An 18,866-nucleotide genomic window follows, 5' to 3' on the forward strand; every position below is an offset into this window, starting at 1 on the left:
TATTAGGGGAATTCATTATCTTTCTCTCTGCAAAGCGCTGCACGATGCGCGGATTTTCAACCGTACTAATATTCGTACATGTGTTGAACTGTCAGTCGACGTCTGAAAAGCCTGAAAAAGCACTAAATCATCTGTTCAGGCTTGAATGCCGAAAGCCACACCGCCTAAAAACCTGCCATGCAGCTTCAGCTTAAGGTTAGCGATTTTATACATTTGGTAAGTTGTTTTTTTTTTTTTTGTAGCACAGCTTGTGGAAATACTCAAAAGCATCAAGCTACGAGTAGCTTTATAAAACACGACAATATAAACATGTATGTAAAAATACTACCTACACCGCAAATATTAAATAATTATCTATCTTGTTTTAATCATCTTTGCCGCGACTATTTAAGCAGATGATTGATTTGACAACCCTACAAGCAGTGGCACAAATTACGAAAAATAACAAGAAATTGAAACACAAAAAACGAATTCATCCAAAAACCAAACAAGCAAACCGTTATAAAACCTTGACGAACTGTCGGTGAGTGACGCCCATAACACGTACGTAAATGACAAGATGAATGGCGGTGCGGCAAGCGAAAAATTCGATTATAAAAGATGAAAAGCGGATAACTGAGGTAGCTAAGTTTAAAAATAAATGCCACTTATGATGAAACAAAAAAATGCAAATATAAAAAAGGTGAAAAATGTAAATGCGAATGAGCATAAGGCAGCAACTGTGTACAACAATTTACAAGACAACGGACAACCGACATGTATGTAAAAAGTGTTAAATAAAGAGAAGTAAACAGCATCGCTAAATACATTTAAAAAAAGCGAGAACCAATTTAAATAAAAGCAATAAAAAGAAAAAAAATTCAAACCAAATTGCGTACGTTTCGAGCAAAAGAGGTCGCGCCACGATCGTCCCAACGCACACAATGGGTAAACCGAATGCAATAATAGCAACTGCCTCGCAAAGCACTCACTTGAAACTCGACGAATGCATGCTTTATATCCATTAAATGCAGAATTTCTTGAGGTAGGACCAATGCGAAATGTGTGCAACACGTAGTGAATGCAGCAGCGGCAGCAACAACAAGCAAATATGTATGAAAGAAAAACAAACAACAAGCTGAAGCTGAAAAAACTCAACAAAGCGTTAAATTGACAGGCGCATAGGAATAAACAATGGCAGGGAAGTACTTAATATACATACATACATACGCACACATGCACTTATGCTCATACATAAAAAAAAAAACTACACACAAGAGCTTATGCGAAAGGCAATACGTGTATGCAGCATGCAACGCAAAAAGCGCTCGAGCGAAGCCGTAGCTGTGCCGAACTGCAATTAGACGCATGCAACTCTGCTAAGCAGACATACATAGGTGTTTTTCTTTTTGCATGTCACAATGAGGGAATGTCATTGCATGCGCATGATTGAAACACAACAACAACAACAACAACAACAAAAGACACTAGCATAAGGTAGTGAAAACAAAGAGTATGTAGTAGAAGCAAGAAACGAGCGCGCAGTAGGACAAGCGAAGAGAAACAAATGCATTTGCGTGCTGCAAACATTTAGTCGGTGGTCGGTCGGTCACCCCGTATAAAACAAAACAAAAAAAAAAACAACACCAAAGCAGACGCCGCCGCAGCAGCAGCTTTCGTTGCAACGAATGCAACAGTCGAACGAAGTTTCAAGATTGTCGTCATTGCTGTTCACTCAAACGAATGCGAACCAAAGCAAAGAAAGGACAAACGGCGAAGAAGAATTGAACACCGATGCCTAAAATTACATGCATAAAATTTCATTAAAAAAAATGCAAAATGTGAGCAAAAGTGCAGAGGCAAACAACAACAAAAAAATAAAATATTAATTTGTGTGCTTGCTGACTCGTCGTCGAAAATACGGTGTCCTTCATACTTTGTGCGCCGCACGAAAGCAGTGTGCGAGTATGTATTTTTGCCACCGCCGTTGACCGACTGCCACTTGCGATGAGCGCACTGCATTGAGGTGGCAATGACATTTTCGCCTCATTGGCACATGCAAAATGAAGGAACGTAAAGGTAAGCGAATTGCATCACTGCATGCACCGTTATCGAGTTGCATGCATGTCGGCTGCGATAGCGGTCGTCGTGTGTTCGCTGGAACGATCATTGCCGATTGTCTGACGCACATACACGTATGCCTGTATGTACATACATATGTGTGTGTGTGTGTGCATGCTTGCAAAACGAAAAGGAGTGTAAACGCCCAAATTGCAAGTACCTACATTTATTGCATTCGCTCTTTTTTTGTTGTTGTTTATTTGTTCGTGCACTCGTCGCTCCTTTGTCGCTTCGAAATGCGCCATTCATACGTACAACCGTTAGCTGAAATTCGTGCACTCGTGCATACGGGCACACGGGTTCGTTGCATTAACATTGAACTGGAATTGGGTTACTGGCACAATGTACGAAAATTTTGCTCTTTTTATGCGCCCTTGTGCGCAATATTGTTTTTTTTTGATTGCTTCTTGTTTTGTAATTTGCCGCTGTGGCCTAAATTTTGAGGGCAGCTGATGACCTGATTTCGCAAGGATGTAATGCAGAATATGATCTTGACCTTTTCAAGGTGAACTGCGTCGGGGGTATCATTGGACAAGGAAGAATTGTGTTATGGAGAACATATTTAGTAGGTATCATCAAAAAAAGAATGTATAGAAACTAATATTTGATACATACAATCAAATCGTTAAATATACTATGTATAGTAATTGACTTGAAGGCTCAGGTCAATACTTGATTCAAAGGTTGAGAGTTGGCATCGAGAGCAGGGACATAACAGTTATAAGTTTTATCGGAAATACATTGTTCCATGACAGTTATTAGATGAGAAATATTTTTTTTTATTTCGCCGATAAGAGTTATAACCCAACGTTTATTGTTATGCAGGAGAAATATGTTTTCCGTCGCCAATAAGAGTTATTACACCCAACGTTTATTTTTACGTTGTCTGATAACAGTTATTTCACTCCTCCGCTTTTATTTTCATCATCTTTATCTTTTTCTCAATCTCCGTTTTCGTCAGAGAAATATTATTTTATCAGTTATAACCTTAGTCGATCCAATGTTCAAGAAAAATGCTTTGATGGATGAAAAAGCCTTTCAGGGGAGATTCTGTAACCAGTTAGCGACAAGTTTCGAATCGATATCGCACTTGTTGACGTAAAAATATTTCATATCATACGTCAACAAAACCGGTTCGAAAATTGTCGCTAACTGGTTACAAAATCTGCCCCCATGCCTACAAAAATGATATCGTCCGATTCAGCCGGAACAAAAATGCTTCAAACAAGTAAGAGTTTCTCTGTATTTTGGCCTCGAGCCGATATCTTTCATTTAAATCAGTATTAAAAGCTCTATTGGCTCCTTCATTCGGGTTCTGATAGGCGAGTCTCCCCTGAACCGTTTTTCCATATTTTTGGCCTATGTGTGCTTTTATTCCAAACTTAAATGTTTCGGTACGGAGTTTCGAAACCATTGGTTCTTTTTAAATCGGTACCGAATATCGGTCAATACCTTAAAGTATTAAAATAGCACATCACTACTGCTGCCATCTCGACTGTGACGCCGGCAAAAGAGCTGATTCTGTCAAATTCACTGAGAGCCGATTTGCGGTGTTGCCAACGGCGCCAATTTCGGTATCCTCTCCACCGTGACGCAAACGTAACGAACGCATCACGGCGGCAGGCTTAAGACGACAATAATTCAACAAAAGTTATCGACTAGCAATACCTTCAATACAAGCCATTGTACTTGATAGTATTGTTAAAACCAGAACAGGTTTTATTGAACTCGGTAAAAGATTTGGTTAGTTTTCATCAGAATTGTGCAATTAAATATTTGTGTTTCTATTTATAATAAATAATATTTATTTCCATAAACCACACAAGCAAAAAATTCACATTTACAAAATAACCGTCCAATGCTATCTAAGATAGGGTAAATAAATGCTGAAGTGCACAAAATGCAAATTTCGCTTTTAATCCCAGCCATTTTTTGCTTATGGCAACCGCATTTGAGCAATTTAGAACAAGCAATTAGCAATACAGCTGGCCGACAATCCGGATAATTTGCATAATTACGCGATTTTGATGTATGCTGGTAAGCTATTTGAAATTTTTTTTTAAATGTGGGTAATTTAGTTTTTTCACCAAAATTTTATTTGTAGCGGCATTTTGGGGTTACACTGCAATTTTAACGCTCCAGTTCACAAAATTTACTAACCAGCAGAAAGCGAAGAAAAAGCAATATTATCACCAATACAAATAGTACATAGTTGAGTGGAATAATAAAAGCGAAAATAAGGGCGAAATGCCGAAAAAAATTAAAGAATTAAAAAGAAAAAATAAATAAATAAAACGCACGTAAGCCTAAGCAAATGAAAAAAAAAACTGCAGTAAATTTGCAAGTGACCCTGAAATTAAGCAGAACAAAGGGGCGGCGGTGCGAGTGGCAGTGCTGGTGCTGGGTATGTAATGTGAAATTTGTGGTTGTTGCACGTAACCTTGTCCTAGTTTGTAGACGTCAAGCAAAAACTACCACCAACACCAGTTGATGGTAGATATAACAAAAACAAAAAAGTTCACTTAAATGTGTCAACAGCTGGCAAGTAAGTACATACATACTTACACAATATTACTACATATGTACATATGCAGCTCTAAATATTCGTAGTAACAGTAAAAATTTTACTGCTAAGTATAAACTCGTAGGGTCTCTTCACCTCGTCCTTAGCTAAAGTAGTACATTAGTGCACAAGCGGTCAAGGGCGATCGACTGCATGCAGCACAACGTTGCATGTGGCTAGGAAATACTGCAGTTCACGATATAGTGAACCCAAAGCAAAATTCCATACATAGAAATAAATTTTTACATACTAAACTTTGCTCTAAATTTGAAATGGCTCTGATTATTTACTGTGGTACATATGTATAGAGCGGGGTCGCAGGCGCATCTTTTAAAGAGCAGCAGGCGCACTCACCAGCGTGTAACCTCGACCTCAAAATCCTAGTTAATCTGTGCAGCACTGCGGGTGTGCTGTATATACATACATATGTATGTAGATATGCATGCAGTTGCACCCCACAGTGTTGTTGCACTTACGAGTGACAACAGCATCCGTGTGCAGATATTTTGTATCAATGCCAATATGGAACACATGTTGTGAGAGGTGGAGGTTTTCATACATATATATATATATATATATATATATGTATGCATTATATTTACCATTGGATGTAAATCAATACTTTCGCTTTATACCACTGTCAAAGTTAATCGATATAGGAATTAAGATTATTTTCTGCACGGAGGTGTCTAGTCACAACTTTAAATTCTCCATGCTTTTTGCAGTTACTGTAAATAAACGAATATGAATGCTCGCTGCGAACATGAAAAAATTGCTAGTACAGAACGCATGCGAACTAAAAGCCATACTCTTCCAAAATCATTGCACACAGACCCCCCAGATGAAGATCGCTTTTAAATTAATGATTTTTGGCATGGCTTCTTAAATTTGTCCGTTTCTTCGGCCTTCGAAGGCGAATGAAAAGGTGTGTTCCCAAAGCAACAGAAAGTGTGTCTGAAGTCAAGTTGGATTTTATTATTTCTTGTAAATTTTCCTATACTACGGGAAACAAAACCAGAAGGTCCGGAAACTATGGCAACAGACAGCACATAACTCGAAATGATTAAAAATGAACGACTCTTGAAAGGTATTGTGGAACGGTTTTCAACCATCCCTTGTCATCCTTGAAAATTGTTCCACAATACATCATATTTTTAGCCTGCCGGAAACCAAAAATAAACTCCTATAAAGTTTCTTTTTTCTTATGATGTCGGCTAGGCAATGGAACTGGCAAGTTTTGAGTAACTTTGTATTGTTTTCTACTGGTTTTAAGCTATTTTTAAATACTAGTAACTAGTTAAAACCGTTTAAAAAAAGTTTTAATATCATAATAAAATAAAACCTCATTGCACATCTACAGGCCTGGTGCTTTAATTTGACCTCTCATTTTTGAAATCCAAAAAAACGGTGCAGATCTGTTGGTCTTCAGAAAAAATTCCTTCGCCTATTGTATATGTATAGGAGTATATGAATATGTACATTAGCGTGGGGCGAAAATCCGCTTTTTTAGAATTTTGATTGGTAATAGCAAAAATATGGTTCATTATGCTCTAAAATAAATCTGTGGGAAATGCGAAAATTTTTGGTCAATATCCTAGGCTCGCCCATGTCCACCAAAGTTCAAGTATTAAAAAAGTTTTTTTTAGCTAACTTCGATTTTCTACAAAAAAGGTCCATATACCAAATTATGTAGGACTAATACTTTCGAAGATTATTGCAATTTTAGTCAAAAAAAATGTATTAATTAATTTATTTATTAATTTTTATTTTTTGAGCATATTGAACTTTGACTTGGGCAAGCCTAGGATATTGACCAAAAAATTCCAAATTTCACACAGATTTTTTTAAAGCATAATTAATCATATTTTTGCTATTACCAATGAATATTCTAAAAAGGCGGATTTTCGGCCCACGCTAATGTACATAGTTAATTTTTTTTTCGAACAGATGGCAACCCTAATGAAAAATATTTTCACACATAACTTTTCTTAAAACTCTTTCGTTTTAGACACAAATTTTACTATTTCACTTGACATGTGTATAATTTAGTTTTTAAACTGCTGGCAACCTTCTTTAGAAGCATTTTCAAACTAAAATCTTTTTAAATCTCTTTTGTCTGGCTATTGTTATACACACATATTTGAATTAACTGTTGAATTAAATAGAATTTGAGAAATAAATCCTTTTCAAACCCTTCTGGATTGATACCCATTTCTAAATAATTTGACTTGTTAAATAACATGAGTTTAACTTTTCCAAAAGGTGCCAACTCTATTCAAACACAAAAAAAAAATAAAATGTCAAACTAAAGATTTCGTAGCACTCTCTCATTTGGCACCCATATTTTAATATTTCATATAACTTGAGCATAAATGAACCAAATTCGACTTTTAAACAGGTGGCAACCTTCTTAAAAATATTTTCCACTACTGCCTTCTTAAACCTCTTTCGGACTGGTACCAATATGGTGAAACATATGTCAGTTACCTAATTTCCTTAATTCAAATTCAATTTAATTTTTTAAAGTAGTGGCAACCCTTTTGAAAATCATTTTGGTTGATACCCATATATTTAATTTTATAGATAATTGTTTTAACTTTTTAAAAAATTTGCATTAAATTTTTTAATAGTTGGCAATTTTTTTTCGAAAAAGTAGAGCCTTATTCACATCTACACCACAAGTCCTCACTCATCATTTTTGAAAATTTGAGTGAGGATCAATAGTGGCTCCTTTCGAAAAAGTAAAACAGATCTCATGACCAGGACAAAGACCCTTCGCATATTATATATATATTTATTATAATTCCCTCACTTAAATTTCACGATTTTTCACTATACACATAAGTACAACACATATTATTTCTTTGCCCCTTCTCCCCCCCCCTCCGACTCACCTGATGATATCGAATTTGCCGAGTCGCTGCGTGGTGTATGCTGCTGCATGTTGAGCCCATTGTGTTGCATTCCCATATTTCCACCTAATACACTACTCATCAAACCGTTCATTAGACCCTGATTCAATGTTGTATGCAACATATTGTTATTTAAATGCATATTATTATTATTATTATTGTTATTATTTTGTGCATTTTGCTGCTGATTAACAAGATGCCCGTTACCCAGTTGATGGCCATGTCCCAAAGCACCACCGCCACCGTCATTGCCTCCACCATTGCCATTATTGAAATTTCCGCCATTAGCAATGTGGCCAGCTGCGTTGCCATTCATATTATTGTTGATGCCATTGCCACCGCCCAATGGTGGTAAGGGTATTATAGTGGTCTGTGGCGGTAGCAACGCCGCACAGCCATGTGCTGCAGTGATCACGCTGTGACCACCACCATGTCCATTAAAGGCGGCATCATACCAAAGATCTGGTTCTCCATAGACGGGCGAATCGAGTGGTGAGGGCGAGAGTGCGGTGCTGAGCACGAGGCCGTTGGAGGATGAGGTGACTTCGGTGGACGAATCTTCGTGCATGCGAAAGGCGAAACCGCCGTTATTCGACCAACGTCGCTTCATCATTGTTGTTTGCGTGCGGCCAATCAGGGTGGAAATTTTGAAAAATTTTTAACGGCCTTTGGGAAATTGTTGATTTTTAGTGCAGTTTTACACTGCACAAATTTATTGCACTTAAGTTCACAATTATTTGCTAATTTATTTGTTTTTTTTTTTTAACCTTTTTCAAGTTGTTAAATGTGTGTGTATGTAGGTGTGTAAAGAATTTATTAATTTTGCCAATTTAACGCTTTTTGTGCGCTTTTTGTTTTTTTTTGCGTGTATGTAGTACTTTTACGCAACTTTTTCTTAAATTTGATATTTTTTGCGCACTAATTTATGCACAAAAAACATGCTTGTTGTTGCTTCGAAAACTCAAAATTTTTTTATTGAAATAAATGCACCTTTCCAATCTAAAATCAATAATGAAAAATTAGGTATGAAAAATTAATTAACCGCAAAAAAATTTTCAGATATATATTTTTTTTTAAATATCGCCAACAACGCTGTGGCACGTGAGTGTGTGTGTCTGTGTGTTAATTGCATTCGGCCCCGAAAGAAACTTATTTGTAAAGGCGTCTCTGCGATTTTTATTGAACGACTTCATTCGTCCTCCTGACTTTAAAATGCGCACTTTTTCACTGAAACGAGACACAATACAGAGAGAGAGAGAGAGAGGGAGAGATGGGAGAGAAAAAATAATGAGTTAGCGCAAACATCAGGTTAAAAACTGCTTTCTTTTTACTTATTTGTATACATACTTTTTCTTTCTTTACGTCGCCTTAATTGGTTGAACATTTTTTCTGTTTTTTTTTTGCATTTTAATGTTCCTTAATTATTTAATTTCGAACTCTTACTTTGTACTTTTTGCGCGTGTTATTGGTTGTTCATTGCGGTTTAAATGCTTAAAATCTAGCTTTAAAAACGGGTCAGAAAAATGTTGTTTAGACTACTGCAACTCAACTTTGCTTCTGCATATTAATTTTAATAGCTTTTTTTATTTTGTTGTTTGTGGTCTTGAAAATTGCATTTCATTATTGATTTTTCGATTGTAGAAAAATTTGTATACTTAAATATTCAAACGACATTTAGGTGCATACATTTTTCTATAATTTGTTACTTTCAAGATCGTTTGAATGCAACTCTGTAGGCAGCGTTAATTAAGCTTTTGGCGTTTAAGATTTTCGCCATCAAGACCAATGGAAATATGTATGTAGTTTAATAATATTTTTATATAAATGGCTTTAGTTTATTTTATTCTATTGCATTTGCATTTTATGAAGTTGAAAACCTTGATAACGGGAAGCATTTGGTTTTTTGTTTACATAGGTGATGACTATTACAGGATAATTTTGTGACTAGTTTCGAGCCACCCCATAATGATTTCGAACTAGTCCACAATTGTCCTGAAGTAATCCTGAAGTGGTTCAAAAAAAGTTGTGAACTTGTCCTATAGTGATCTTGAACAAGTCTTGAAACGGCCCCGAAGTGTGCTCTTACCTCTTACCCAAATGATCCCTAAGTAGCCCCAAAATGTTTCTGAACAAATCCCAAAATAATGCCGATATAGACCCCAAATGTTCTTGAAATAGTCCTGAACAGGCAACAAAACGGACTTGAAACAGTCCCTTATTAATCCGAAAATGATCCCGAACCAGGCCCAAAATGGTCCTCTAGTAGTCCTGAACCTGAACTAGCCTCGAAATGGTCCTGAATTAGGCCAAAACCGCTAACGAGCTAGTTTCGCAATTTTTTTGAAATAGTCTAGAACAAACCCCAAAATACTCCTCAAATAGTCGTAAACTACTTCCAAAATTATAACAAAATGCCCTTGAAATAGTCCTGAGCAGGTCTCGAAATGGTCGTAAACCAGTGGCTAACTACGCCCAACATGGTCCCGAAATAGCCCTGAACTATTCCATAAATACACATTTCTTCACATAATAAAAAGTTACAAATTTTCTGCTGAGTTAAGACAAAGTTCTACAAGGTACTAGTTCCGGCATCGAATACTTGCGGAGAGTTAATCACAACGGTGCCCAGTACATACATCCCAAGTCTGGTATGCCGATTTATGCGCGGTCGCCCATGTAGGTCAAATACTTTTGCAGTTCGGGGAGCGTTCTTAAGCCAGACCACATGCGTTTCAGCATTCTTTAGAACCCAAGCTTACATTGTACAAATTCAGAATTTATTCCATACGAAAGTAAATCAAATACACTTTGAAGCCACCCTCATTCAAATACAAAGAGCATTTCAGCTAACGTTGGAAAAAAGTTCAAATAAACTGAGAAAAACTTGCTTTCCTTCCTTATTTTCGAACAAGTGGTTATTTTGACAAATAAATAAGAAGAAAACTAAAATATGCCCCTGAAAGTTCAACCAACTTGTTGCATTGATTGTTAAAACAAAAGACGACAATGAAACGAAAGCAGCAATTTAAAATTAGCCTAGCGTGTAATCGTATGAAAAATCACAGAAATTTACGAAAATACACAATTTCGAGAATATAAAAGAAAATATATAAACAGCAAGGAAATGCACGAAGAGCAAAAAACCTAAGCAAAAAGCGGTAATCAAGATAAACATAGCTAAAAGATCTGATAAATCACTGCAGGAAAGAAACGAAAACCAAAAAAAAATAAAAATAAAAAATAATAAAATTAAAAATAACATCAAATATTTAATGTCTATTTAGTAAACGTCTCACATTTTATTGCTGCATTTAAGTGACACTCAGCAGCGCGTTGACAAAAATGTACTCGCGTATGTATGCATGCTGAGCGAAACTTTGGCGAAAAATTTGCTAGTTGTTTTTTTTTTGCGTTTCGTTCGACTGTTTTAAATTTAATTCGACTACTTTTTTTGCATTAATCGCACAGGTTCGCTAATATATACTCGTGCATACATACAAATGCAGATACTTATGTGTCTCATACCCACATGGGCTGTGCGTTTGCCAAACGCGTTCAAGGTTAACCTGACGCTGACGCGTTAATTAGAATGAAATTGCGCGCTGCATTGCACTCACTCGGCGAATGCGAAGACGTTGAACTTTTCGTTAGTGAAAAATAGCAACAAAGCGAAGTGAGCAAGAAAACAAAAAGCATTAGAAAAGGTAAGCACAAAACATTTGTATGTACATACTTAACACCTTTTTAAATTTAATGCACGTTTCAACTCTTAATTACACTTATTTATCCCTGCTATAAAATTAATGATTCTTAAGCGATTTGAGTGATTATGTTTTTTTATTACTAACTAAATTTAATTACTGTTTTTTTGCTAATTAAAATCACAATTATTCTGTGATTGTGTTAACGATGACCTGTTTGCAATATAATGTGACGCTAGGCGAGATATGCAGCTTTAGTTGAATTTTAAATGGGCTTAAGCTTAAGATTGGTTTCACTGGTTTGGTTCTCTTGATGCCAAAATTTGTCGAGATATGTTGACATAACTTTAACTCCTTTAACCACACCTTTATCGATGATATTATGGGCCAAAAACAGACAGATAGCCGATCTAAAAGCGCAGGGCGTACCCTATCCTGATCGAAATCAATCGTTGTACCGCCTCTTTATTCCATTTGACAACGTGTTTTCACTTAAGAAATGTAAAATAAATATTTTTTTAATCAAAATTTTCGAAACCCATTTGCGGCTCTCAAGAAAAAAAAATGCTTGTATTTCTTCAACAAAATTTACAGCAACGGCAGAGTGCTTTTTCAACGAGCAAAAATAATCCTTCTTAATATAATATTATAAATGTGAAAGTTTGTATATTTGGATGTTTAGGGCTCTCTCACGCGGGAACGACTGAACAGATTTGCATGAAATTTTAGAGATAGTTTTTGACCTGGATTCACAAACAGGTTCTTTTTAAGAGTTTCCACCTGTTAAAAAAGTTTATTTAAATTAATAAGTTCAATCAAATATTACAATACGGGTGTCAAACGACAAAAAGTTTAAGAGGGCTTAATTTCAAAGATATTTTAATCAGAACCAAATTTGGCCTCGATAAATCAAGAGGGTGTGGCACCCCCCTGACAAATTGAAATTTTCATAATGCATTCATATCTCTGGAAGTATTTGTGGGAGAGTACTGGAACTTGGTATGGAAATATGTATGTATGTGAAATCAAATTCATACTCACGGTGAAAAATTCGCGTTTTTGGAAAATGGGCGTGGCACCTCCCATACTAACTGAAACTTTCATATTGCATATCTCTTCAAATTTTTTGGAATAGAGTACTCAAGCTTGGTATGGAGTTATGTATGTATGTATGTAGTATGTGAAATTAATCCTATGCTCATGGAAAAAAGTGAGAGTTATTGGGCAAGGGAGCGTGACAACTCCCATGCAAATTTGCTTGTTTTTATGCTGCATATCTCTAGGGATGTTGTTCGAAAAGGGGGCGTGGTACCTCCTGTAGAAAATTATTATTTTATATGTGTAGAGTTGCTTATGATATGTAGTACTGGAACTTGGTATTATGATATATAAATTCTATTTCGTACTAATGGAAAAAATTTGGGTTATCAGAAAAGGTGGCTTGGCACTTCCCGTACCAATTGACTTTTTCTTACTACATATCCCTGGAGATGTTTGTGGAAGAATACTGGAACTTGTTATGGAGTTATGTATATAAAATTCATCCTTGCTCATGGAAAAAATGTGAGTTATTAGAAAAGGAAGCATGTCGCCCCCCATACATACTACCACTTTCATAATACATACATATCTCTGGAACGATAGAAGATCTCTGGAAGTATTTTAAATTTGTTATGGAGATTTATTTTATCACTACCGCACTGATAGACAAAATTTCAGTTATCTAAAAATCGCATGATGCATACATCTGGAGGCTATTATGTAGCTACAGTACTAAGAAGTGGTATTTTATAAAAGTCAGGTTACTAAATTTGAGTTGGAAATATTAAGAGCCCGCCGTAGCACCGGAGAGAAGGTTCCACGTACACACGGCGCATCCTAGGAACCATTTTAAGGTAAACTTAGAGCGAATGATATCTTTCGTATGCCTATCTAGTCATTTTGTTTGTTTCCACATGGCACTTTTTAAATGCTACATATTTTTTGTCATTGCAATGCATTTCTTTCAGTCAATATGTGAACTTTTTAAAATAGTTTTAAAATTTTTAAAATTTTTAAAATATTTTTAATAATATTTCTGGAATTGTAATATATGTAATACAATTTTATGGAAGTTTATTAAATCTGTTAAGTAAATTGACTCACATTCCCCTAAGCATTCTTAGGAAAGTTACCGATTTTTTTGCTACCGCTATTTATGAGTGGTGACTGCCATTGGCTCTACTCAAGTACAAAAGAGTGAATAATTTTGAAATTGACGAAAAAAGTAATTTTTAAGCAAAAAACAAAACCGAGTTCAATTCTCAAATAAAAGTTTAAGAGTACCGTTAATTTCTTTATGATTCAATAATCGGATCTAAACCAAACTGGTATGGGAACACCTCTGAAATACCAACTTTGCTTAAAAAAAGGATTGTAGAATCGGTGGTCCAGAGTTATGCTGTAACATATGTAGATAAAAAAATAAAATAAAAAAATGTTCCGACGAATTGATAACCTCCTCCCCGTCTAAGTTGATTGACTTTTGTTTTGTGATTGACTGTTATTTTGTGATTTTTGTAAATAAAATGTATGTAAGAAACAAGCAAAACGTCGCTAGACACTAATATAAAAACACGAAAAAAACAATTACTGACAAAAAATTAAGTGTAGAACAAAGGCATATTGAATTTTATTTATGCGGATGCAGTTTATAAAAGAATTAGGAAATTTACCAATTTTAAAAGCCTTGAATGTTTTTATGTAGATAAGAAAGCCTCAAAGCAGGAAAATAACTTTAAGACAGTGAGTCAAGGAAAACCTGATCAGTCATTTTCGAAGTTCAGTTTACACAACTGGTAGCTTATCGCCGTGAAGGCGTCAAAAGATATACCCACATAAACATACATATATATGTACTGTAGGGAATGTGTAACCGGCTTACACTATAGATTTTTACGGGCGCAGTAAGCAAGATAATTTTAAAAATAAATATAGAATAAGGAAACAAAACAACAGCAAATACATAGGATCGCATAAGAGGAAGAATTAACACTCTCGAGTCAACACAGAACGCAGAACGCTTACAATCTTCACTGTAATCAGTTGGGTAGCAAAGCCGCCGACGCCGCCAACATTTACTAATTTGTTCCTATGTACATATGTATGTATCTCTTTTCTTTATACGAGCTCTCAAGCGATGTTATTATATTTTTGTAATATAAGATATCCAATATTTGTATAGATATGTAAATAAATAACGACGCAGTGTTGAGCCACACAAATACTAGCATTTAAGTTGAATGAAGCGTGTCACAGACTATGAAATACTTAAAAGTAGTATGTTCCGCATATTGGATCAGAGCTTTTAGTGTTGCCACTCAATGGCTGGCAGACTGACGTTGACCTTCTATACGTGTTTTTTGTTACATTTTTTTTTTTAGTTTTTCGATATTTATTTATTTAACATTGTACAAGCCAAGATATGGTTGTGAGCAATATTTTGTTTGTAGTCGTTTTCATGTAAATAGGAAATTTTTTTACGATAAGGTTTATTGACTTAACAATTATTACACATACATATATGCGGTAAAAGAAATATTTTTACGACTGCATGTGTGACAACGTGTGGCGACAGTAGCTTAGAATATGCGTAAATTACCACAAATATTTAGTACATACGTATACCATGAAAATTAGGTAATTAAAAAATTAGTGGGTGAAATTTTGTCTGTGTTTCACCATAAGAAAATGAAGCCACTTAATATTAATAATAGAGAGTGAAAAACTCAGTTAATGTCAGGAAAGAGTTTTTTTCTTTAATGACGAGTTCTTAAATTTCTCAACAAAAAAATATATACTAAAAAAAGTAAAAAATAACAACACGTACTCATATACCATTAGTTGTGTATGTAATGTATACGCCTTGTAGCACCATACACTGTCAGCTAACACGTTTTTTCGCACGCCTTAATTTCAAGGTCATATAATATAAAAGTAATTGAAGATTTTTATATAGTCTTCCTTATGCATACATATATTACTTTTGTCATGTATGTAACAATTTTAGAAACAATTTCGAGTGTGCCAAGAAAAATCAAAAAAAAGGAATTTTAGTTTCTCAAATTTATTTTTTTCATTTGGTAGCACACTACTGTTGTTACACTTCGTATTCGTTCGTTTTGGCAAGAAGAACAACTTCATCGTTTAATTTTAAAAATTAAAATTTCAAAAATTACAAAGTAGCTGCGACACATATTTTGCGTGCTGCCATTGTTTTTTAATTTGGTGGCACACTCTTGCAACTTCACAGATATATTGTTTTTGATGTCAATGTCCATTGCCTCTAATATGAACATTTTATTTGAAAACTTCCCAGCGTTATTAAAAAAATAATAATTTTGATTTTTTTGAGTCCCAATGAAAAAATGAGTAATTTCGATACTGTTAAGCTAAAATTTTTCAAATACTTGATTTTTTTTATTTTGCTAGTTTCTGGAACTCCATTGATTGAAATATATGCAAGAAGAATTCTTTAGCGTTTTTTTCTGGTGACAGAAAAAGGGACAATAAAACACAACTCGTGAAATTTGCTCATATACACATATACATACTCACTGGCCGCGCCGAAATCGACTTGTGAAGATATGACATTAAATAGCGATATAAACTTATGAATCGGTTGGTTCAGGCCATAAGAAGTTGTTCGATAATTAAAACAGAAGACAGATCTATCTCTGAGAGGTCTGGTTGGAGCGCTAAAAGACAGAAGCGACAATAGTTTAGGAGAATCAATTCTTGTATGCATAATGTCTTTAATGAAGATAATGCCTTAAATTTTTATTTAACTATCAAAGCTCTCTAGGCTTAATATTCTGCATCGAAGATTGTAAGATGGCATAGAGTGTAATCAGTGCATTTGAGTAAGCGCAAATTTTGTGAAACTTCGACCGGAATGTGCCGAGAATTCCGGATCCCAACCATAGCAGGCATATTCGAGAAGAGATATTAAAAGGCTTAAAAAAGTCTTTTATGAGTTAGCGAGTTTGAAGTTGGCTGCGGAAACTATGTATTCGCTCTCATAGTCGAAACTAAACTTTGACTGTGTTAGCACGCTGGAAGCTAGCATCTGTATCATACACATAATTAAATGTTATCGGAAAAGCTGAACGTTTAAATTTTTGCAGATTTACACTGTCTTCAGGGGTTTTAATAGGCTGATATATATATCTAACTTCAGGTCATTACGACATCATTAATAAAAATAGTGAAGATTATTGGGCCTAGATGACTTTCTTGGGACACATCAGAAGTTACTGAAATGAGTGACTGCCATCAACTTTAACGATTAATTTCCTGTTCTTGGAGAGAACACACAACATGCCTAATTTGGCCACAAGAATTTAGGTCATATTCTATGCTGTCTAAAGCGTTGGTAAAGTCGGTTTAGTGAACATAGACCTAAGATCCGTTCTCCTTTGCACCCAAAGTTAAATTTGAAAAAATAGCAGATCAATGCTGCAAACGTCAAATCACCAAAAGGAAATAAAAAATGTTCTTTTACATTAGCCCTCAGTCGTCATGTGAAACCTTAATGTCCTTTTATTAACAGCTGAAGCTCCAGTGATCACAGCCAAGCCTGCAATTGACTGCCACTTTTTAATATGCATTCCATACCGAGAAGCTACTTCAACCTTACAAGGCGTCTGCACCCAGCTAATTGACATCTAGACTTCTTAAAGCCAAGAATTTAATTATCAACGTCCCAAGATCGATTAAGCAGATATGCTCCAACTACACTACCATGACCACCCAAAGAACGCATTACTTCAAGTAAGCGTGTAACTTTTCGCAAACCTTTTAATTGCACTTTATTTGCAGTTCGCGTGCAAAAGTAGAAGGCGCCCAAGAAAAAAAAATTATTATAATAAAGAAAAAGTTGCCTTACAGAATAGCAGCTAATGAGATTGTTACACTCTAGACTATCGTTTACCATCATGGTCATTATCACTGGGGCTGCCTCGCTTCATACCTAGTACTAGAGTTCACTCTTTGAAGCGAAACTATATGCGTTTGAGCGAAAATGCGAAAATCGGCAGTTTTTTACAACAAACATATGGCACCGTTATGGGGTCGTTTCGCACTAACTCACAGCAAAGCAACAAAACAAACGCCAATTTTTGCCTTTCGCATTTTCGCATCAAAGAGTGAACTGCCTTAATATGTATGTGCATGTGGTCACTGCTTGCAAAGTTATGCGTGTAATGCTAATATTACCTTAATACTCAAACATGAGTAGGTAGATATGCATAATAGATTTAGATATTTTTTACAATTTAATTACACTAAATTGTTTGTTGTTACTGTCAATGACGAGCAATAAAGAAGCTTGCTTGCATGCCACGGTCCACAAAGCCGTCGCGAGCAATCATGCAATTTCTTAACGACTAACACATACATATGAAAGTACAATAAATAGTTGTAGAAAATCAAACAACTTGGGATACAATCAGGGATGGAAAAGTAGGTACAATTGTACCTTTTTCCGCCTTTTCCGAACCAATAGGTACATTCGGTACACTGAGCTCAATTTAGGTACAATTAGACGATAGCCAAATAAATATCCATATTTAAGACTATGTTGCTCGCGAAAAAAAAAATTAAGAACATTTTTGTAAACAAGGAAAAATCTCAGAAATGTGGCAACAAGAAATATTTGCAAAGTGACCAAGTTCCTTTATTAAATTCTTTGCGAATAGTGAAAAACTCCTCACCTTTTGAGGGATTTCTAGAAAAGTGGCTATACTGCATGTATGTCAATTTCTATTGGAAAAGGCGGAAATATCTGTAATTCCCCTGGCGGGAATTTATTCTTGCAATGATTGGATAGTAAGCTAAATTTTGAGTAAAATTTTAGTTCGGCTAACCACGAAGTACTACATAAGGTTTTGTATGAAAGGCCTGGTTTAAAAAATTTACCCAAATACTTAATGTACGCAGTGCAATTTAGGCCAAATAGAAAGCCTAGAAAGCAATATTTTCGGTATGGCACAATCCTAGAGGGTGAGAGCATTAAAATTCCGACTTTACTTTTATATGGACCACCCCAATATACATACATACATAGATATACCTTTATTGATTTTTTATGATTATTAATGCAACTGTATTGATATATTTATCACTTTCTTGTTAATGCAAATATTGTATAAATTTATTAAATTGTATTAAAAAAAAAAAATACTTAATAAAATAAATACTTAAATAAATACTTAATAAAAATAAAAAAAATACTTAAAAAAAAAAAAATACTTAATGTACGCAGTGCAAATAGAAAGCCTAGAAAGCAGAGGGTGAGAGCATTAAAATTCCGACTTTACTTTTATATGGACCACCCCAATATACATACATACATAGATATAACTTTATTGATTTTTTATGATTATTAATGCAACTGTATTGATATATTTATCACTTTCTTGTTAATGCAAATAATGAATAAATTTATTAAATTGTTAGCAAATGTCTAAAAATAATAAAAAAGTTAACAAAATCGTGAGCTACTTGTTAGGTACATTTGAAAGCAAAAAGGTACATTTCTATTCTCAAATT

The 18,866-nt window shown here is 34.9% G+C and overlaps 2 protein-coding genes across 3 annotated transcripts in view; both read right to left on the reverse strand.

The window, feature by feature from the left end:
- LOC118744488 (nitric oxide synthase-interacting protein homolog) overlaps positions 1-18,866 on the reverse strand; it is a 160,667-nt gene that overhangs the window by 93,714 nt on the left and 48,087 nt on the right. Inside the window, exon 2 of one of the 2 annotated variants that reach the window (XM_036477531.1) lies at positions 8,731-8,802. The exons of the other annotated variant lie outside the window; for it this stretch is intronic. Within the exon in view, the coding sequence (XP_036333424.1) occupies positions 8,783-8,802 (20 nt within the window). The 3' untranslated portion in view covers positions 8,731-8,782. Of the gene's footprint in view, positions 1-8,730; positions 8,803-18,866 lie in introns of those variants that run through there. 2 annotated transcript variants of the gene reach the window in all.
- Positions 7,505-8,208, reverse strand: LOC118744487 (ecdysone receptor-like). The gene has a single exon (XM_036477529.1). The coding sequence runs from the start codon at positions 8,186-8,188 to the stop codon at positions 7,520-7,522; it is 669 nt and encodes a 222-aa protein (XP_036333422.1). The 5' UTR covers positions 8,189-8,208; the 3' UTR covers positions 7,505-7,519.

The sequence above is a fragment of the Rhagoletis pomonella genome, unplaced genomic scaffold (genome assembly GCF_013731165.1).
Source record: "Rhagoletis pomonella isolate Grant_MI unplaced genomic scaffold, Rhpom_1.0 Rhpom_scaffold_00008, whole genome shotgun sequence".
Lineage (NCBI taxonomy): Eukaryota > Metazoa > Arthropoda > Insecta > Diptera > Tephritidae > Rhagoletis > Rhagoletis pomonella.